The sequence below is a fragment of the Malaclemys terrapin genome, chromosome 21 (genome assembly GCF_027887155.1).
Source record: "Malaclemys terrapin pileata isolate rMalTer1 chromosome 21, rMalTer1.hap1, whole genome shotgun sequence".
NCBI lineage: Eukaryota > Metazoa > Chordata > Testudines > Emydidae > Malaclemys > Malaclemys terrapin.
In genome coordinates, this window is record NC_071525.1 from 2,280,310 (window position 1) to 2,294,822 (window position 14,513).

Here is a 14,513-nt window from a genome sequence, read left to right on the forward strand (position 1 = left end):
CCGCGACTGGGCTCGCCCCCTCCCCGCGGCACTCCAGACTCTGGGGAGAGCGAAGCCGCAGCGGGCTCGCTGCCCTCCCCCCAGCGCTCAGGCCGATCGGGGAGAGCGGAGAGCCGCGGTGGGCTCGCCACCCTCCTCCCAGCACTCTAGCCGCCGGGGAGAGCGGAGAGCCCCGGCTGGGATCGCCGCGCTCCTCCTGGAGCTCTGGCCAATGGGGGTTCTCCACCCTCCCCCCGGTGCTCTGGCCGCCGGGGAGAGCAGAGAGCCCCGGCCTAGCTCTCCGCCCTGCTCCCAGCGCTCCAGCTGGTCGGGGATTGCGGGCCCGCAGCCAGGCTGGGCGCCCTCCCCTGCCGTGCTGCGGGGGGCCAGGAGGTGGGTGGCTTTTTTGCCTAGGGCGGCAAAGTTTCAAGGATATAAACTCTTGTGCTTCAGGGTATCATCCAATAATGTAGGTTAGAGCTAACTGATGGGGGATAGTGACCCTGTACCTCTGTTCTCCTGGGTTACTTGAACTCCCAGTAAAGCCTCTGGTACTGACCGCTGATAGAGAGAGGTCTGATCATCTATAGAAATGTCTCTGTTCTTCCGTTCCAGAGAGGAGTCCATAGGTATGGTGTGATATTGAAGAGTAGAGCTGTATTGCCCTTAAATAAAACCTGTGCACAGATGGATATATCTCCCCTCACCAGCTAAATATTATGACATGTTCTTGGTCTGCATAATTTTTTCCTTTTGTGTCATCCAATCAAAAATTTGATTATTGGAAAATATTCATCTTCTGGGAGCTGAAGGGCACAAAAATGTTGACGACATGTGTAGATGAAAATGTAATTTTTAATTTGCAGTTCCTGCAATATCATGCCATGATAGACCCTGGGGATATTCTATATATGGAGTGTAGTGAGCAACAGCAACCTCAAAAGCCATTAGATTCTTGTACTACATTAACTTGTGGATTTAAAGTTGAGAAGAGCTTTCTAGTAAACAGCCAAATCTTCAAAGCGCTCAAGAAGCAAAGGCTGCCTGTCTCCAAAGATACTCTGCCATTCAAGGGGTCGGGTCTAGACTTAACCAGGCATTAACCGAGCAATTTGCTGGCCAATTTTCTTTTCCTTCTGAAAACCTGTGTCCTTCTCCTGCAAACAGTCACACTGATGCTTACCATGAAACCAAAGGAAAAATGTACATTCTTTAAGTGACAATATGGATAAATCATTTCAGAAAAAGACACTTTGTTCAACCAGGTAAGGAAAGGAGGAACTCTTTGCAGAGGGCTTGCATAATCCTATGGACCTCTACAAGGGCCAGATTCACTCCATGGCTTTCAAAGTTGCAACTTGAGATGTTCCCAGTACTGCAAGCTCCACAGAGATGAATTTTTGACCAAGTAGGGAGAAACAAGGAGAACCATAAGACTGATATGATGATGCAGCACAGTTTTTAATGCGAATGAAATTTGCAGTACAAAATTACAGAAAGAAACAATACAGAGCAGAACCTTTCTAAGGTCCTTGTTTTACACCAGTTGGTGGGAAATAAAACACAGCATAAAGAGGCAGAGGACTAGGCAGGTTCTCCATTACATATCTGCCGTAGCATAATTCAAAGTGAGATGCTTACGATACATATCGGTGGAAAGGATAGAACATGTAGGGCCTATTCTACTTTATTTCATGGATATTCCTGTTGGGATTAACATGGCCCACAGTATCCACCGCGATACCTACGGCCATATCCCCCATAACCGCATAATCCCCCATAACCACCTAATCCCCTATAACCGTAACCTCCCCCATAACCACACTGTCCCCCATAACCTCCCCCGTAACCACACAATCCCCCATATCTACCTAATCCCCCATATCCATAACCTCCCCCGTAACCACACAGTCCCCCATAACCATCCAATCCTCCATAACCGTAAAGGCCCCCATAACCACCCAATCCCCCTAAACCATACAATCCTCCATAATGGCCTCCAGAGCCATACAGTCCCCCCAAACCGAATGAGCCCCCGTAGCCAGCTCCGACCACAGGTGCTCCTACGGCTCCCACGCCACTCTGCTGCGGGAAAGTGCTGAGAATTGGTCCTGGGAGGGTCACGACAACCGGTGATGGTCTGATAACCACTTCAGAGTCAGGGCACTGCCTAACGCACGGCTCATTGCAGGTGCCAGAAACTGGACTGGGACGGGCCACTCCGCATTCTGGATAGGACAGGCTGGAGCAAGACATCTTTCTGTGATGGAGATAAACCTGAAACACACAACAGGGAACAGATTCAAGAGAAGGTACAAGTGTCAATGGAAGCAAGGCTTCAAAGCTCAGTTACTATTGTGGTGAGATCTACAAGGGCCTCGAGAGAGAGGAGGAGAAGTGGACTCAGTCCCTATGTTCATGGTTATTATTTGTTCCTATTTCCACTTTCTACGCCTCTTCTCCTCTCCCACTGAACTTCGCTCCCAACTGGCCCCTTTGAAGTCCTCTCCATGATTGTGTCTGAAAGGGACCAACCGGAATCAGTGTAATTATGTCTATTATGGACAGCTGGGATTCTGTGTTCCATTTAAACTTTACTCAATGAGAACATGGCTAAGATAATGGTAATTGAATTCTTTTCCTTTTGGATATTGGCTGTGGCTCTTTGGTTTTCCAAACCTGGTAAATCACCAATACTTGCTGAGAAATGAACAGAAACATTTCTTTTCTCCAAACAAATCACTAAAGGCAAGATCCTTGGCAGAGGTACATTGGCTCAGGTCCACTGACTACCATCGAGTAACACTAAATTTAACCATCTAAGGAGAAGAGTCTTCAAGGGGTATTTCTGCTCATAAGAATGTAGGAATTGCTACACTGGATTTCACCAGTTGTCAGCTTTTAATCCATTCTTCTGTCTGCAACAGTGATGAATAATAGCTTCTTCAGAATAAAGTAGAAGACCACTGAATTGACCCTTTATGCAGTAAACTGGGAAAGTTTCTTCCTAATCTACTGAAAAGAGAAATGACTAAAGGATTTTATAAGGTCACTTAAAAGATTTAAATGCCCTAATTCAATTTCCAATTAATAGAAAATATATTTCCCAGTTCCATATTTTGCCTCTAAAATCCCCCCTTTAGCTTAACATCATGAATCCACCAGCCCTTGGAACTGAAATTGTGCACAATATAGTTATGGAAAATCACCCTCATCCCTGATAAAAGTCACTGAGAGTATGTGCAAGATTCAGTCTTCAATGGAAATGGAAGCTATTAGGATATCTCTATGGTAAGAAAGAGAAGGAGTCAAAATGGACTTACCGTGTTCACTGAGGAGATGAAGTGCAGAGAAGTGTTTAGAAGAGCCCTGAGATGTGAGCACTTTTATACAGTTTGTAGGACTGCCTGAAGGATCTGAGATGCCTTTTACGGAGGCGGTCCCTATTAGTTACCAAACAAACTTGACTGCCTTGCTAAATCCTCCTTTTGATGGAGCTGTTTTCCTCAGGGTTTGGGATTGTTGGGCTAATCTCAGCCTGAAAGGGTGTGACATTGTTGCATTCTTCAGCTTTCTTTCATCTAAAAATTGTACAAGCCAACTGCAATTCTCGTGTCATTCCACTGACTGACATTGTGTTGCCATGAGAATGCATGTCAAGGTGATTCCGAGCTGTGTCAGTAGTACAACTGTCTGTCATGAACAGGAATCTGGTTTGGTCCTTTCCATTTATGCTGGTCATGGTTAGGGCAGTGCATTTTGTACCCGATAGGTAAGAGGGAGGCATTTTTGTACATTGGGTCAGATCCAGTCCCCTTTGTAATCAACGGGATTCATACCATTGCCTTCAGTGTGTTTCTTCTCAGGACCTTATATCTGAAATTCCCCCTTTCGCAGGGGGATAGCACGATGCCTTTGGACATTTTGAGTCCAACTTGAAACGTTCAAACTAGCATTCAGCAGGGACTGTAGTGGAGCATGGGCCTTTGTGATGGCCCTCTGCCAAGGGGAGAATTTCTCCTTACAGGGATTCAAAATAAACCTAAAATTGGACCTTCACTTGTGGCACCAATTCTAAACAATTATCTAAAGATTAAAAAAAAATAGAATGAGCCTCTTTAAGAGTTACTTTCAGGGTTAGTGACAGATTTGGAAGCCATGATTGGTAAGTGTCCAGTAGGGTTCAAGAGATTGAGGTTAGTATTTGGCATGAGTAGTCCTGATTATTGGGGGATATTTCTGATTCTGCCAATCTCTCCCTGTCTGACCTTGACCTTAACATACTTCCATTCACCTCTGTATAATTATAATTTGAAAGCACTACACAAACGTTTTATACGGCCAAAGAGATGTACTGTATTATTATAGTAGTAATAACTTTTTTACTGCAATTAGATGGTCCAATATTCACTTTAAAAATGCATGTCAGTGTGTCAGATGTCATTCCAGTACTCCGTTCATCATTCTGAGCTCCCTCCCCCTCAAATGGAGGCTCTTTGATTTTTTTGAACGTAGCTTTGTTTTCTCTTGTTCTATTGTGGGTAGATAAACACTCTGCAGTCTTGGTACGGCCGAATCCATGGCTCATTGCAGCGCGTAGCAACTGACTGAGGGCCTGTCACCCCATATGGTACCACCCATCATGGGTTTCTAGAGCAAGACATCTTTCTGCAATGGAAGTCAGCTTGCAACACACAGCAATGAGTAGAGGACAGAAAAGGCACAGTGACCAATGAAAGTAAACTTTCAAAGCCTATATTTTCCAAAAGGTATTTTTCCATCTCTTCCATCAACGGGATAATGGAACTTTTCCATTGCACGCGTCAATTTGCTGAGGTTATAGTTAGGCTTTATTTTATAGCATATCTTGGAATTAATGGGCACTTTGTGTGTAATTCTTTAAGTGGATTCAGTGTATAATCTTCACCTCAAAGTGCTTCTGTGCATCTGCATGTAAAACAGGGATAACAAAGTGTTTTATTATTATAATATTGAGGGTGTCCTCTTTGTGTTAGACGCCCAGTCCTGAGTGCTTGAGTCACCCCAAAAAAGGCACAGCAAGCTCTCTCATGTCCCTCCCTACTCAGGCCATGATATACAGCCTCATAATTTTCGTATTAATATTTCATTAATTGGAGCTTTACACTAATAATCACAAAAAATGAGGAAAACATTTACATCCATTGAAGTTGTTATGCATGCAACAAGATTGGTTTTGTAGCGAAAAATGTCTTCGCCAGAAGTAAAGAGCATCTCACATGCTTTCTAAATGATATGAAAGCACCTGCAACTTAGGACTTTTCAGATTACTTATCTAGCGTTATTCGTCTTGGTGAACTTGGTAAGTCTGATTTGACTCACAGAGTTGGGGGTGGAGGTACGGAGTATACACAGAAAGATACACTCCACACAAGGTTTGGGCTGGGTAAAGTGCCTTCCTTCAAATTGAAGTTGAAGGAGTTGTGCTGGTTTACACTAGCTCACATTCAGGCCCTTTAACCTTAAACTATATAAACAAAGGGGAAAAAAGCTACATTCAAACAAAATCAAAGAGCCTCCATTTGAGGGGGAGGGAGCTCAGAATCATGAACCGAGTACTGGAATGACATGATGACCTTGACATGCATTTCTAAAGTGAATATTGGAACGTCGAATTGCAATAAAAAGTTATTAACTATAATAATACTGTACGTAACTTTGGCTGTATAAAGTGTTTGTGAAGAGCTTTCCAATTATAATTATACCTGTTTTACACAGAGGTGAAGGGAGACATGTTAAGTTCAAGGTCAGACAGGGCATGACTGACAAAATCAGAAAAAGCTCGCAATAGTTGGGACTTCTCATGCCAAACACTAAACTCAGTCTCTTGAATCCTACTGGACACTTACCAATCATGGCTTCCAAATCTGTCACTAACCCTGAAAGAAACTCTTAAAGAGGCTCATTCTGTTTTTTTAAAATCTTCTTTTGATAATTGTTTAGAATTGGTGCCACAAGTGGAGGTCCAATTTTAGGTTTATTTTGAATCCCTGTAAGGAGAAATTCTCCCCTTGGCAGAGGGCCATCACAAACGCCCATGCTCCACTACGGTCCCTGCTGAGTCCTAGTTTGAACATTTCAAGTTGGACTCAAAATGTCCATAGGCATGGTACTATCCCCCTGCCAAAGGGTAAATTTCAGATATAAGGTCCTGAGAAGAAACACACTGAAGGCAATGGTATGAATCCCATTGATTACAAAGGGGACTGGATCTGACCCAATGTACAAAAATGCCTCCCTCTTACCTACCGGGTACAAAATGCACTGCCCAATGCCCCTAACAATGACCAGCATAAATGGAAAGGATCAAACCAGATTCCTGTTCATGACAGACAGTTGTACTACTGACACAGCTCGGAATCACCTTGACATGCATTCGCATGGCAGCACCAAGTCAGTCAGTGGAATGACACGAGGATTGCAGTTGGCTTGTACAATTTTTAGATGAAAGAAAGCTGAAGAATGCAACAATGTCACACCCTTTCAGGCTGAGATTAGCCCAATAATCCCAAACCCTGAGGAAAACAGCTCCATCAAAAGGAGGAGTTAGCAAGGCAGTCAAGTTTATTTGGTAACTAATTAGGACCTCCTCCATAAAAGGCATCTCAGATCCTTCAGGCAGTCCTACAAACTGTATAAAAGTGCTCACATCTCAGGGCTCTTCTAAACACTTCTCTGCACTTCATCTCCTCAGTGAACACGGTAAGTCCATTTTGACTTCATCTCTTTCTTACCATAGAGATATCCTAATAGCTTCCATTTCCATTGAAGACTGAATCTTGCATATACTCTCAGTGACTTTTATCAGGGATGAGGGTGATTTTCCATAACTATATTGTGCACTTATTCAGTTGCAAGGGCTGGTGGATTCACGATGTTAAGCTAAAGGGGGGATTGTAGAGGCAACATATGGAACTGGGAAATATATTTTCTATTAATTGGAAATTGAATTAGGGCATTTAAATCTTTTAAGTGTCCTTATAAAATCCTTTAGTCATTTCTCTTTTCGGTAGATTAGGAAGAAATGTTCCCAGTTTATTCCATAACAGGGCAATACATTGGTCTTCTACTTTATTCTGAAGAAGCTATTATTCAGCACTGTTGCAGACATGGAGAGGACTTCAAAGGGGCCAGTTGGGAGGGAAGTTTAGTGGGAGAGGAGAAGAGGTATAGAAAGCGGAAATAGGAACAAATAATAACCATGAACATAGGGACTGCGTCTACTCCTCCTCCTCTCTCTCGGGGCCCTTGTAGATCTCACCACAATAGTAACTGAGCTTTGAAGCCTTTCTTCCACTGACACTTGTACCTTCTCTTGAATCTGTTCCCTGTTGTGTGTTTCAGGTTTATCTCCATCACAGAAAGATGTCTTGCTCCAGCCTGTCCTATCCAGAATGCGGGGTGGCCCGTCCCAGTCCAGTTTCTGGCAGTTGCAATGAGCCATGCGTTAGGCAGTGCCCTGACTCTGAAGTGGTCATCAGACCATCACCGGTTGTCGTGACCCTCCCAGGACCAATTCTCAGCACTTTCCCGCAGCAGAGTGGCGTGGGAGCCGTAGGAGCACCTGTGGTCGGAGCTGGCTATGGGGGCTCATTTGGTTTGGGGGGACTGTATGGCTCTGGAGGCCATTATGGAGGATTGTATGGTTTAGGGGGATTGGGTGGTTATGGGAGCCATTACGGTTTTGGGGGATTGGGTGGTTATGGGGGATTGTGTGGTTACGGGGGAGGTTACGGTTATGGGGGATTAGGTAGATATGGGGGATTGTGTGGTTACAGGGGAGGTTATGGGGGACTGTGTGGTTACGGGGGAGGTTACGGTTATGGGGGATTAGGTGGTTATGGGGGATTATGCGGTTACGGGGGATATGGCCGTAGGTATCGCGGTGGATACTGTGGGCCATGTTAATCCCAACAGTAATATCCATGAAATAAAGTAGAATAGGCCCTACATGTTCTGTCCTTTCCACCGATATGTATCGTAAACATCTCACTTTGAATTATGCTACGGCAGATATGTAATGGAGCACCTGCCTAGTCCTCTGCCTCTATTATGCTGTGTTTTATTTCCTACCAACTGGGGTAAAACAAGGAACTTAAAAAGGTTCTGCTCTGTATTGTTTCTTCCTGTAACTTTGTACTGCAAATTTCAGTCGCATTAAAAACTATACTGCATCATCATATCAGTCTTATGCTTCTCCTTGTTTCTCCATATTGTCACTTAAAGAATGTACATTTTTCTTTGGTTTCCTGGTAAGCATCAGTGTGACTGTTTGCAGGAGAAGGGCCCAGGTTTTCAGAAGGAAAAGAAAATTGGCCAGCAAATTGCTCGGTTAATGCATGGTTAAGTCTAGACCCGACCCCTTGAATGTCAGAGTATCTTTGGAGACAGGCAGCCTTTGCTTCTAGAGTGTTTTGACGGTTTGGCTGTTCATTAGAAAGATCTTCTCAACTTTAAGTCCACAAGTAACCTCACTTTTCTATAGAGCTTCCTTTCCCCAAGATTCGGGTTTTTCAGCAGAGATTATGGATAAAGACAAAGACTGGGAAAACTTTATTCACATGACCATTTGATATGGGTGCTTTATCTGGAGGCATTTGGCCAAACCAATCCCCATTTCCATCCCTAGCACTACTCTATGGGCTAAGGATGAATCCCTCCCCTTTGAGATACTCGAGGATGATAGCAATTTAAAGCTGCAGCATTGAAGTCCTGAACGGCTGAGGAAGAAACCTTTACTATGAGCAGTTAGCCTTTCACTGGAAATTCATAAGCTTCATTGAGAACAAATGCCCTAATATTGCCAGTCTTCCTCTTTGGTCAAATAATACGGAAGCCTTTCATGATATGCAAAGATAACGAATTGAGGAGAAATTAAAACCAGAAGACCAATAGTATAATGTATTATATATTTGAATTTGAAATAAAGGAGAGTTGAAATTTTCAAAAGAAAAGAAAAGAAAAGAAAAGAAAAGAAAAGAAAAGAAAAGAAAAGAAAAGAAAAGAAAAGAAAAGGCTATATATCCATGGTTTCACGAAGGCCATATCCTGACACCAGCTCCAAAGGAATGTATTTCTCAAATTGTCTTCTTTATTGCAGCTGTAGAGTTTGACAAACAAGTCCGGTGTGCCACCATTTTCAATTACTTGTTTCCCCTCGGTCAGTCTCAACTAAGGCAAAACACAATTGAGGTCATGCAGAGACCTAAAGAGAGAGCGAGAGAGAGAAAGAGAGTAACAAAGACACACCGAGCCCCTCTCTTCGTTTCTCCAATTCTGGTCCCGTATTCTGCTTTTAGTCTTCTTGCTCTACTTACCCTTAGTCACCACCCTAACCAGCTCTATTGAATCCTTGTTACTGTTTTTGTCTGAAAAAATCCTGTGTACATTTTTCCTTTGGTTTCAAGAAGACCAATCACATGGTTCAGGGTAAGCATCGGTGTGACTGTTTGCAGGAGAAGGACACAGGTTTTCAGAAGGAAAAGAAAATTGGCCAGCAAATTGCTCAGTTAATGCATGGTTAAGTCTAGCCCCGACCCCTTGAATGGCAAAGAATCTTTGGAGACAGGCAGCCTTTGCTTCTAGAGCACTTTGAAGGTTTGGCTGTTCACTACAAAGTTCTTCTCAACTTTAACTCCACAACTTAATGTAGTACAAGAGTCTAATGGCTTTTGAGGGTGCTGTTGCTCACTACACTCCATATACATTATATCCCCAGGGTCTATCATGGCATGATATTGCAGGAACTGCAAATTAAAAATTACATTTTCATCTACACATGTCGTCAACATTTTTGTGCCCTTCAGCTCCCAGAAGATGAATATTTTCCAATAATCCAATTTTTGATTGGATAACACAAAAGGCACAGCAAGGTCTCTCATGTCCCTCCCTACTCAGGCCATAATATACAGCCTCATAATTTAGGTATTAAAATTTCATCAATGATAGCTTTACACTAATAATCACAAACAATGAGGAAAACATTTACATCCATTGAAGTTGTTATGAATGCAACAAGATTGGTTTCGTAGCTAATAAGGTCCTCATCAGAAAAAAAGGGCATTTCACATCCTTTCTAAATCATATGAAAGCACCTGCAACTTAGAACTTACCAGATCAATTATGTAGCGTTTTTCATCTTGGTGAACTTGGTAAGTCTGATTTGACTCACAGAGTTGGCCGTGGAGGTACAGAATATACATGGAAAGATGCACTCCACACACGGTTTTCTCTAACCTCGGCTGGGTAAAGTGCCTTCCTTCAAATTGAAGATGATGGAGTTGTGTTGGTCTACACTAGCTCACATTCAATCCCTTAACTTTAAAATATATAAACAAGGGAAAACAAAGCTACATTCAAAAAAATCAAAGATCCTTCCTTTGAGCGGGAGGGAGCTCAGAATGGCAATCGGAGTATTGGAATGACCTCTGAGACCTTAACGTACATTTTTAAAGTGAATATTGGACTATCTAATTGCAGTAAAAAAGTTATTACCACTATAATAATACAGTATGTCTCTTTGGCCGTATAAAATGTTTGTGAAGTGCTTTCAAATTATAATTATATCTGTTCTACACAGAGATGAACGGAGGTATGTTAAGGTCAAGGTCAGACAGGGCATGATTGACAAAATCAGAAAAAGCCCCCAATAGTTGGGACTACTCATGCCTAACACTAACCTCAATCTCTTGAACCCTACTGGACACTTAGCAATCATGGCTTCCAAATCAGTCACTAACCCTGAAAGAAACTCTTAGAGAGGCTCATTCTATTTTTTTTATCTTCTTTTGATAATTGTTTAGAATTGGTGCCACAAGTGGAGGTCCAATTTTAGGTTAATTTTGAATTCTTGCAAGGAGAAATTCTCCCCTTTGCAGAGTGTCAGCACAAAGACCCGTGCTCAACTACAGTCCCTGATGAATCCTAGTTTGAATCTTTCAAGTTGGACTCAAAATGTCCATAGGCATCATACTATCCCCCTGCCAAAGGGGAAATTTCAGATATAAGGTTCTGAAGGCAACAGAATGATTCCCATTGATTACAAAGGGAACTGGATCTGACCCAGTGCACAAAAATGCCTCCCTCCTTCCTACCGGGTAGAAAATGCACTGCCCAATGCCACAACCATGACCAGCATAAATTGAAAGGCCCAAACTGGATTCCTTCTTCAGATTCCCATGATATACAGCCTCATAATTTTCATATTAAAATTTCATTAATTGTAGCTTTACACTAATAATCACAAACAATGAGGAAAGCATTTACATCCATTGAAGTTGTTATGCATTCAGCAAGATTGGTTTTGTAGCGAATAATGTCCTCACCAGAAGTAAAGAGTATCTCACGGACTTTCTAAATCATATGAAAGCACCTGCATCTTAGACCTTTTCAGATCATTTATCTAGCATTATTCGTCTTGGTGAACTTGGTAAGTCTGATTTCACTCACACAGTTGGGGGTGGAGGTGCAGTGTATACACAGAAAGATACACCCCACACAAGGTTTTCTCTAACCTGGGCTGGTTTAAAGTGCCTTCCTTCAAATTGAAGTTGAAGGAGTTGTGCTGGTCAACACTAGCTCACATTCAGGCCCTTCAACTTTAAAATATATCTAGAAGGGGAAAAAATGCTACATTCAAAAAAACTCAAAGAGCCTCCATTTTAGCGGGAGGGAGCTCAGAATCATGAACCGAGTACTGGAATGACATCTATGACCTTGACATGCATTTCTAAAGTGAATATTGGAACGTCTAATTGCAATAAAAAGTTATTACTACTATAATAATACTGTACGTAACTTTGGCTGTATAAAGTGTTTGTGAAGAGCTTTCCAATTATAATTATACCTGTTTACACAGAGGTGAACGGAGACATGTTAAGTTCAAGGTCAGACAGGGCATGATTGACAAAATCAGAAAAAGCCCCCAATAGTTGGGACTACTCATGCCAAATACTAACCTCAATCTCTTGAACCCTCCTGGACACTTACCAATCATGGCTTTCAAATCTGTCACTAACCCTGAAAGTAACTCATAAAGAGGCTCATTCTATTTTTTTTTAATCTTCTTTTGATAATTGTTTACAATTGGTGCCACAAGAGGAGGTCCAATTTTAGGTTAATTTTGAATCCCTGTAAGGAGAAATTCTCCCCTTGGCAGAGGGCCATCACAAACGCCCATGCTCCACTACAGTCCCTGCTGAGTCCTAGTTTCAACGTTTCAAGTTGGACTCAAAATGGCCATAGGCATCGTGCTATCCCCCTGCGAAAGGAGGAATTTCAGATATAAGGTCCTGAGAAGAAACACACTGAAGGCAATGGTATGAATCCCATTGATTACAAAGAGGACTGGATCTGACCCAATGTACAAAAATGCCTCCCACCTTCCTACCGGGTACAAAATGCACTGTCCAATGCCCCTAAACATGACCAGCATAAATGGAAAGGACCAAACCAGATTCCTGTTCATGACAGACAGTTGTACTACTGACACAGCTCTGAATCACCTTGACATGCATTCTCATGGCAGCACCAAGTCAGTCAGTGGAATGACAGGAGGATTGCAGTTGGCTTGTACAAGTTTTAGATGAAAGAAAGCTGAAGAATGCAACAATGTCACACCCTTTCAGGCTGAGATTAGCCCAACAATCCCAAACCCTGAGGAAAACAGCTCCATCAAAAGGAGGATTTAGCAAGGCAGTCAAGTTTGTTTGGTAACTAATAGGGACCGCCTCCATAAAAGGCATCTCAGATCCTTCAGGCAGTCCTACAAACTGTATAAAAGTGCTCACATCTCTGGACTCCTCTAAACACTTCTCTGCACTTCATCTCTTCGGTGAACACGGTAAATCCATTTCGACTCCATCTCTTTCTTACCATAGAGATATCTTGTAGCTTCCATTTCCATTCAAGATTGAATCTTGCACATACTCTCAGTGACTTTTATCAGGGATGAGGGTGTTATTCCATAATTAAATTGTGCACTTATTCAGTTGCAAGGGCTGGTGGATTCACAATGCTAAGCTAACGGCGGGATTGTAGAAGCAACATATGGAACTGGGAAAAATATTTTCTATTAATTGGAAGTTGAATTAGGGTATTTAAATCTTTTAAGTGACCTTATAAAATCCTTTAGTCATTTCTCTTTTCAGTAGATTAGGAAGAAAGGTTCCCAGTTCACTCCATAAAGGGGCAATACATTGGTCTTCTACTTTATTCTGAAGAAGCTATTATTCATCACTGTTGCAAACATGGAGAGGACTTCAAAGGGGACAGTTGGGAGGGAAGTTTAGTGGGAGAGGAGAAGAGGTGAAGAAAGCGGAAATAGGAACAAATAATAAACATGAAGATAGAGACGGCGTCTGCTACTCCTCCTCTCTCTCGGGGCCCTTGTAGACCTCACCATAATAGTAACTGAGCTTTGAAGCCTTTCTTCCACTGACATTTGTAACTTCTTTTGAATCTGTTCCCTGTTGTGTGTTTCAGGTTTATCTCCATCACAGAAAGATGTCTTGCTCCAGCCTGTCCTATCCAGAATGCGGGGTGGCCCGTCCCAGTCCAGTTTCTGGCAGCTGCAATGAGCCATGCGTTAGGCAGTGCCCTGACTCTGAAGTGGTCATCAGACCATCACCGGTTGTCGTGACCCTCCCAGGACCAATTCTCAGCACTTTCCCGCAGCAGAGTGGCGTGGGAGCCGTAGGAGCACCTGTGGTCGGAGCTGGCTACGGGGGCTCATTTGGTTTGGGGGGACTGTATGGTTCTGGAGGCCATTATGGAGGATTGTATGGTTTAGGGGGATTGGGTGGTTATGGGGGCCTTTACGGTTATGGGGGATTGGGTGGTTATGGGGGATTGGGTAGATATGGGGGATTGTGTGGTTACGGGGGAGGTTATGGGGGACTGTGTGGTTACGGGGGAGGTTACGGTTATGGGGGATTATGCGGTTACGGGGGATATGGCCGTAGGTATCGCGGTGGCTACTGTGGGCCATGTTAATCCCAACAGGAATATCCATGAAATAAAGTAGAATAGGCCCTACATGTTCTATCCTTTCCACCGATATGTATCGTAAGCATCTCACTTTGAATTATGCTACGGCAGATATGTAATGGAGAACCTGCCTAGTCCTCTGTCTCTATTATGCTGTATTTTATTTCCTAACAACTGGTGTAAAACAAGGAACTTAAAAAGGTTCTGTTCTGTATTGTTTCTTCCTGTAACTTTGTACTGCAAATTTCATTCACATTAAAAACTATGTGGCATCATCATATCAGTCTTATGGTTCTCCTTGTTTCTCCCTACTTGGTTTAAAATTCATCTCTATGGAGCAGGGAGCACCGGGCACATCTCAAGTTGCAACTTTGAAAACCATGGAGTGAATCCGGTCCTTGAAGAGGACCATAGGATTATACAAGCCCTCTGCAAAGAGTTCCTCCTTTCCTTACCTGGTTGAACAAAGTGTCTTTTGCTGAAATGATTTATCCATATTGTCACTTAAA

At 42.8% G+C, this 14,513-nt stretch overlaps 3 protein-coding genes across 4 annotated transcripts; 2 read left to right on the top strand and 1 right to left on the bottom strand.

The window, feature by feature from the left end:
- Positions 1-1,421: 1,421 nt before the first annotated feature.
- On the bottom strand, positions 1,422-3,354 carry LOC128827217 (claw keratin-like). The gene is made up of 2 exons (XM_054011032.1): positions 3,303-3,354; positions 1,422-2,256 (listed from the first exon to the last, which is right to left on the bottom strand). The coding sequence occupies exon 2, from the start codon at positions 2,233-2,235 to the stop codon at positions 1,693-1,695; it is 543 nt and encodes a 180-aa protein (XP_053867007.1). The 5' UTR covers positions 2,236-2,256; positions 3,303-3,354; the 3' UTR covers positions 1,422-1,692.
- Positions 3,355-6,665: 3,311 nt separating this feature from the next.
- LOC128827246 (claw keratin-like) lies at positions 6,666-7,926 on the top strand. 2 transcript variants are annotated; one of them, XM_054011083.1, is made up of 4 exons: positions 6,666-6,720; positions 7,363-7,615; positions 7,670-7,730; positions 7,797-7,926. In XM_054011083.1, exons 2-4 carry the CDS (start codon positions 7,384-7,386, stop codon positions 7,924-7,926), a joined length of 423 nt encoding a protein of 140 aa, XP_053867058.1. In that variant the 5' UTR covers positions 6,666-6,720; positions 7,363-7,383. The 2 variants fall into 2 exon arrangements, with proteins under 2 accessions (XP_053867058.1, XP_053867057.1); XM_054011082.1 differs by having other exon boundaries at positions 7,363-7,926.
- Positions 7,927-12,813: 4,887 nt separating this feature from the next.
- Positions 12,814-14,212, top strand: LOC128827257 (claw keratin-like). Its single transcript, XM_054011105.1, has 2 exons — positions 12,814-12,859; positions 13,501-14,212. The coding sequence occupies exon 2, from the start codon at positions 13,522-13,524 to the stop codon at positions 14,008-14,010; it is 489 nt and encodes a 162-aa protein (XP_053867080.1). The 5' UTR covers positions 12,814-12,859; positions 13,501-13,521; the 3' UTR covers positions 14,011-14,212.
- Positions 14,213-14,513: the final 301 nt, after the last annotated feature.

What these genes read in the sequence shown, in the direction of transcription:
- LOC128827217 (XM_054011032.1), bottom strand. Translation starts at nt 2,235, where the DNA reads ATGTCTTGCTCCAGCCTGTCCTATCCAGAATGCGGAGTGGCCCGTCCC.
- LOC128827246 (XM_054011082.1), top strand. Translation starts at nt 7,384, where the DNA reads ATGTCTTGCTCCAGCCTGTCCTATCCAGAATGCGGGGTGGCCCGTCCC.
- LOC128827257 (XM_054011105.1), top strand. Translation starts at nt 13,522, where the DNA reads ATGTCTTGCTCCAGCCTGTCCTATCCAGAATGCGGGGTGGCCCGTCCC.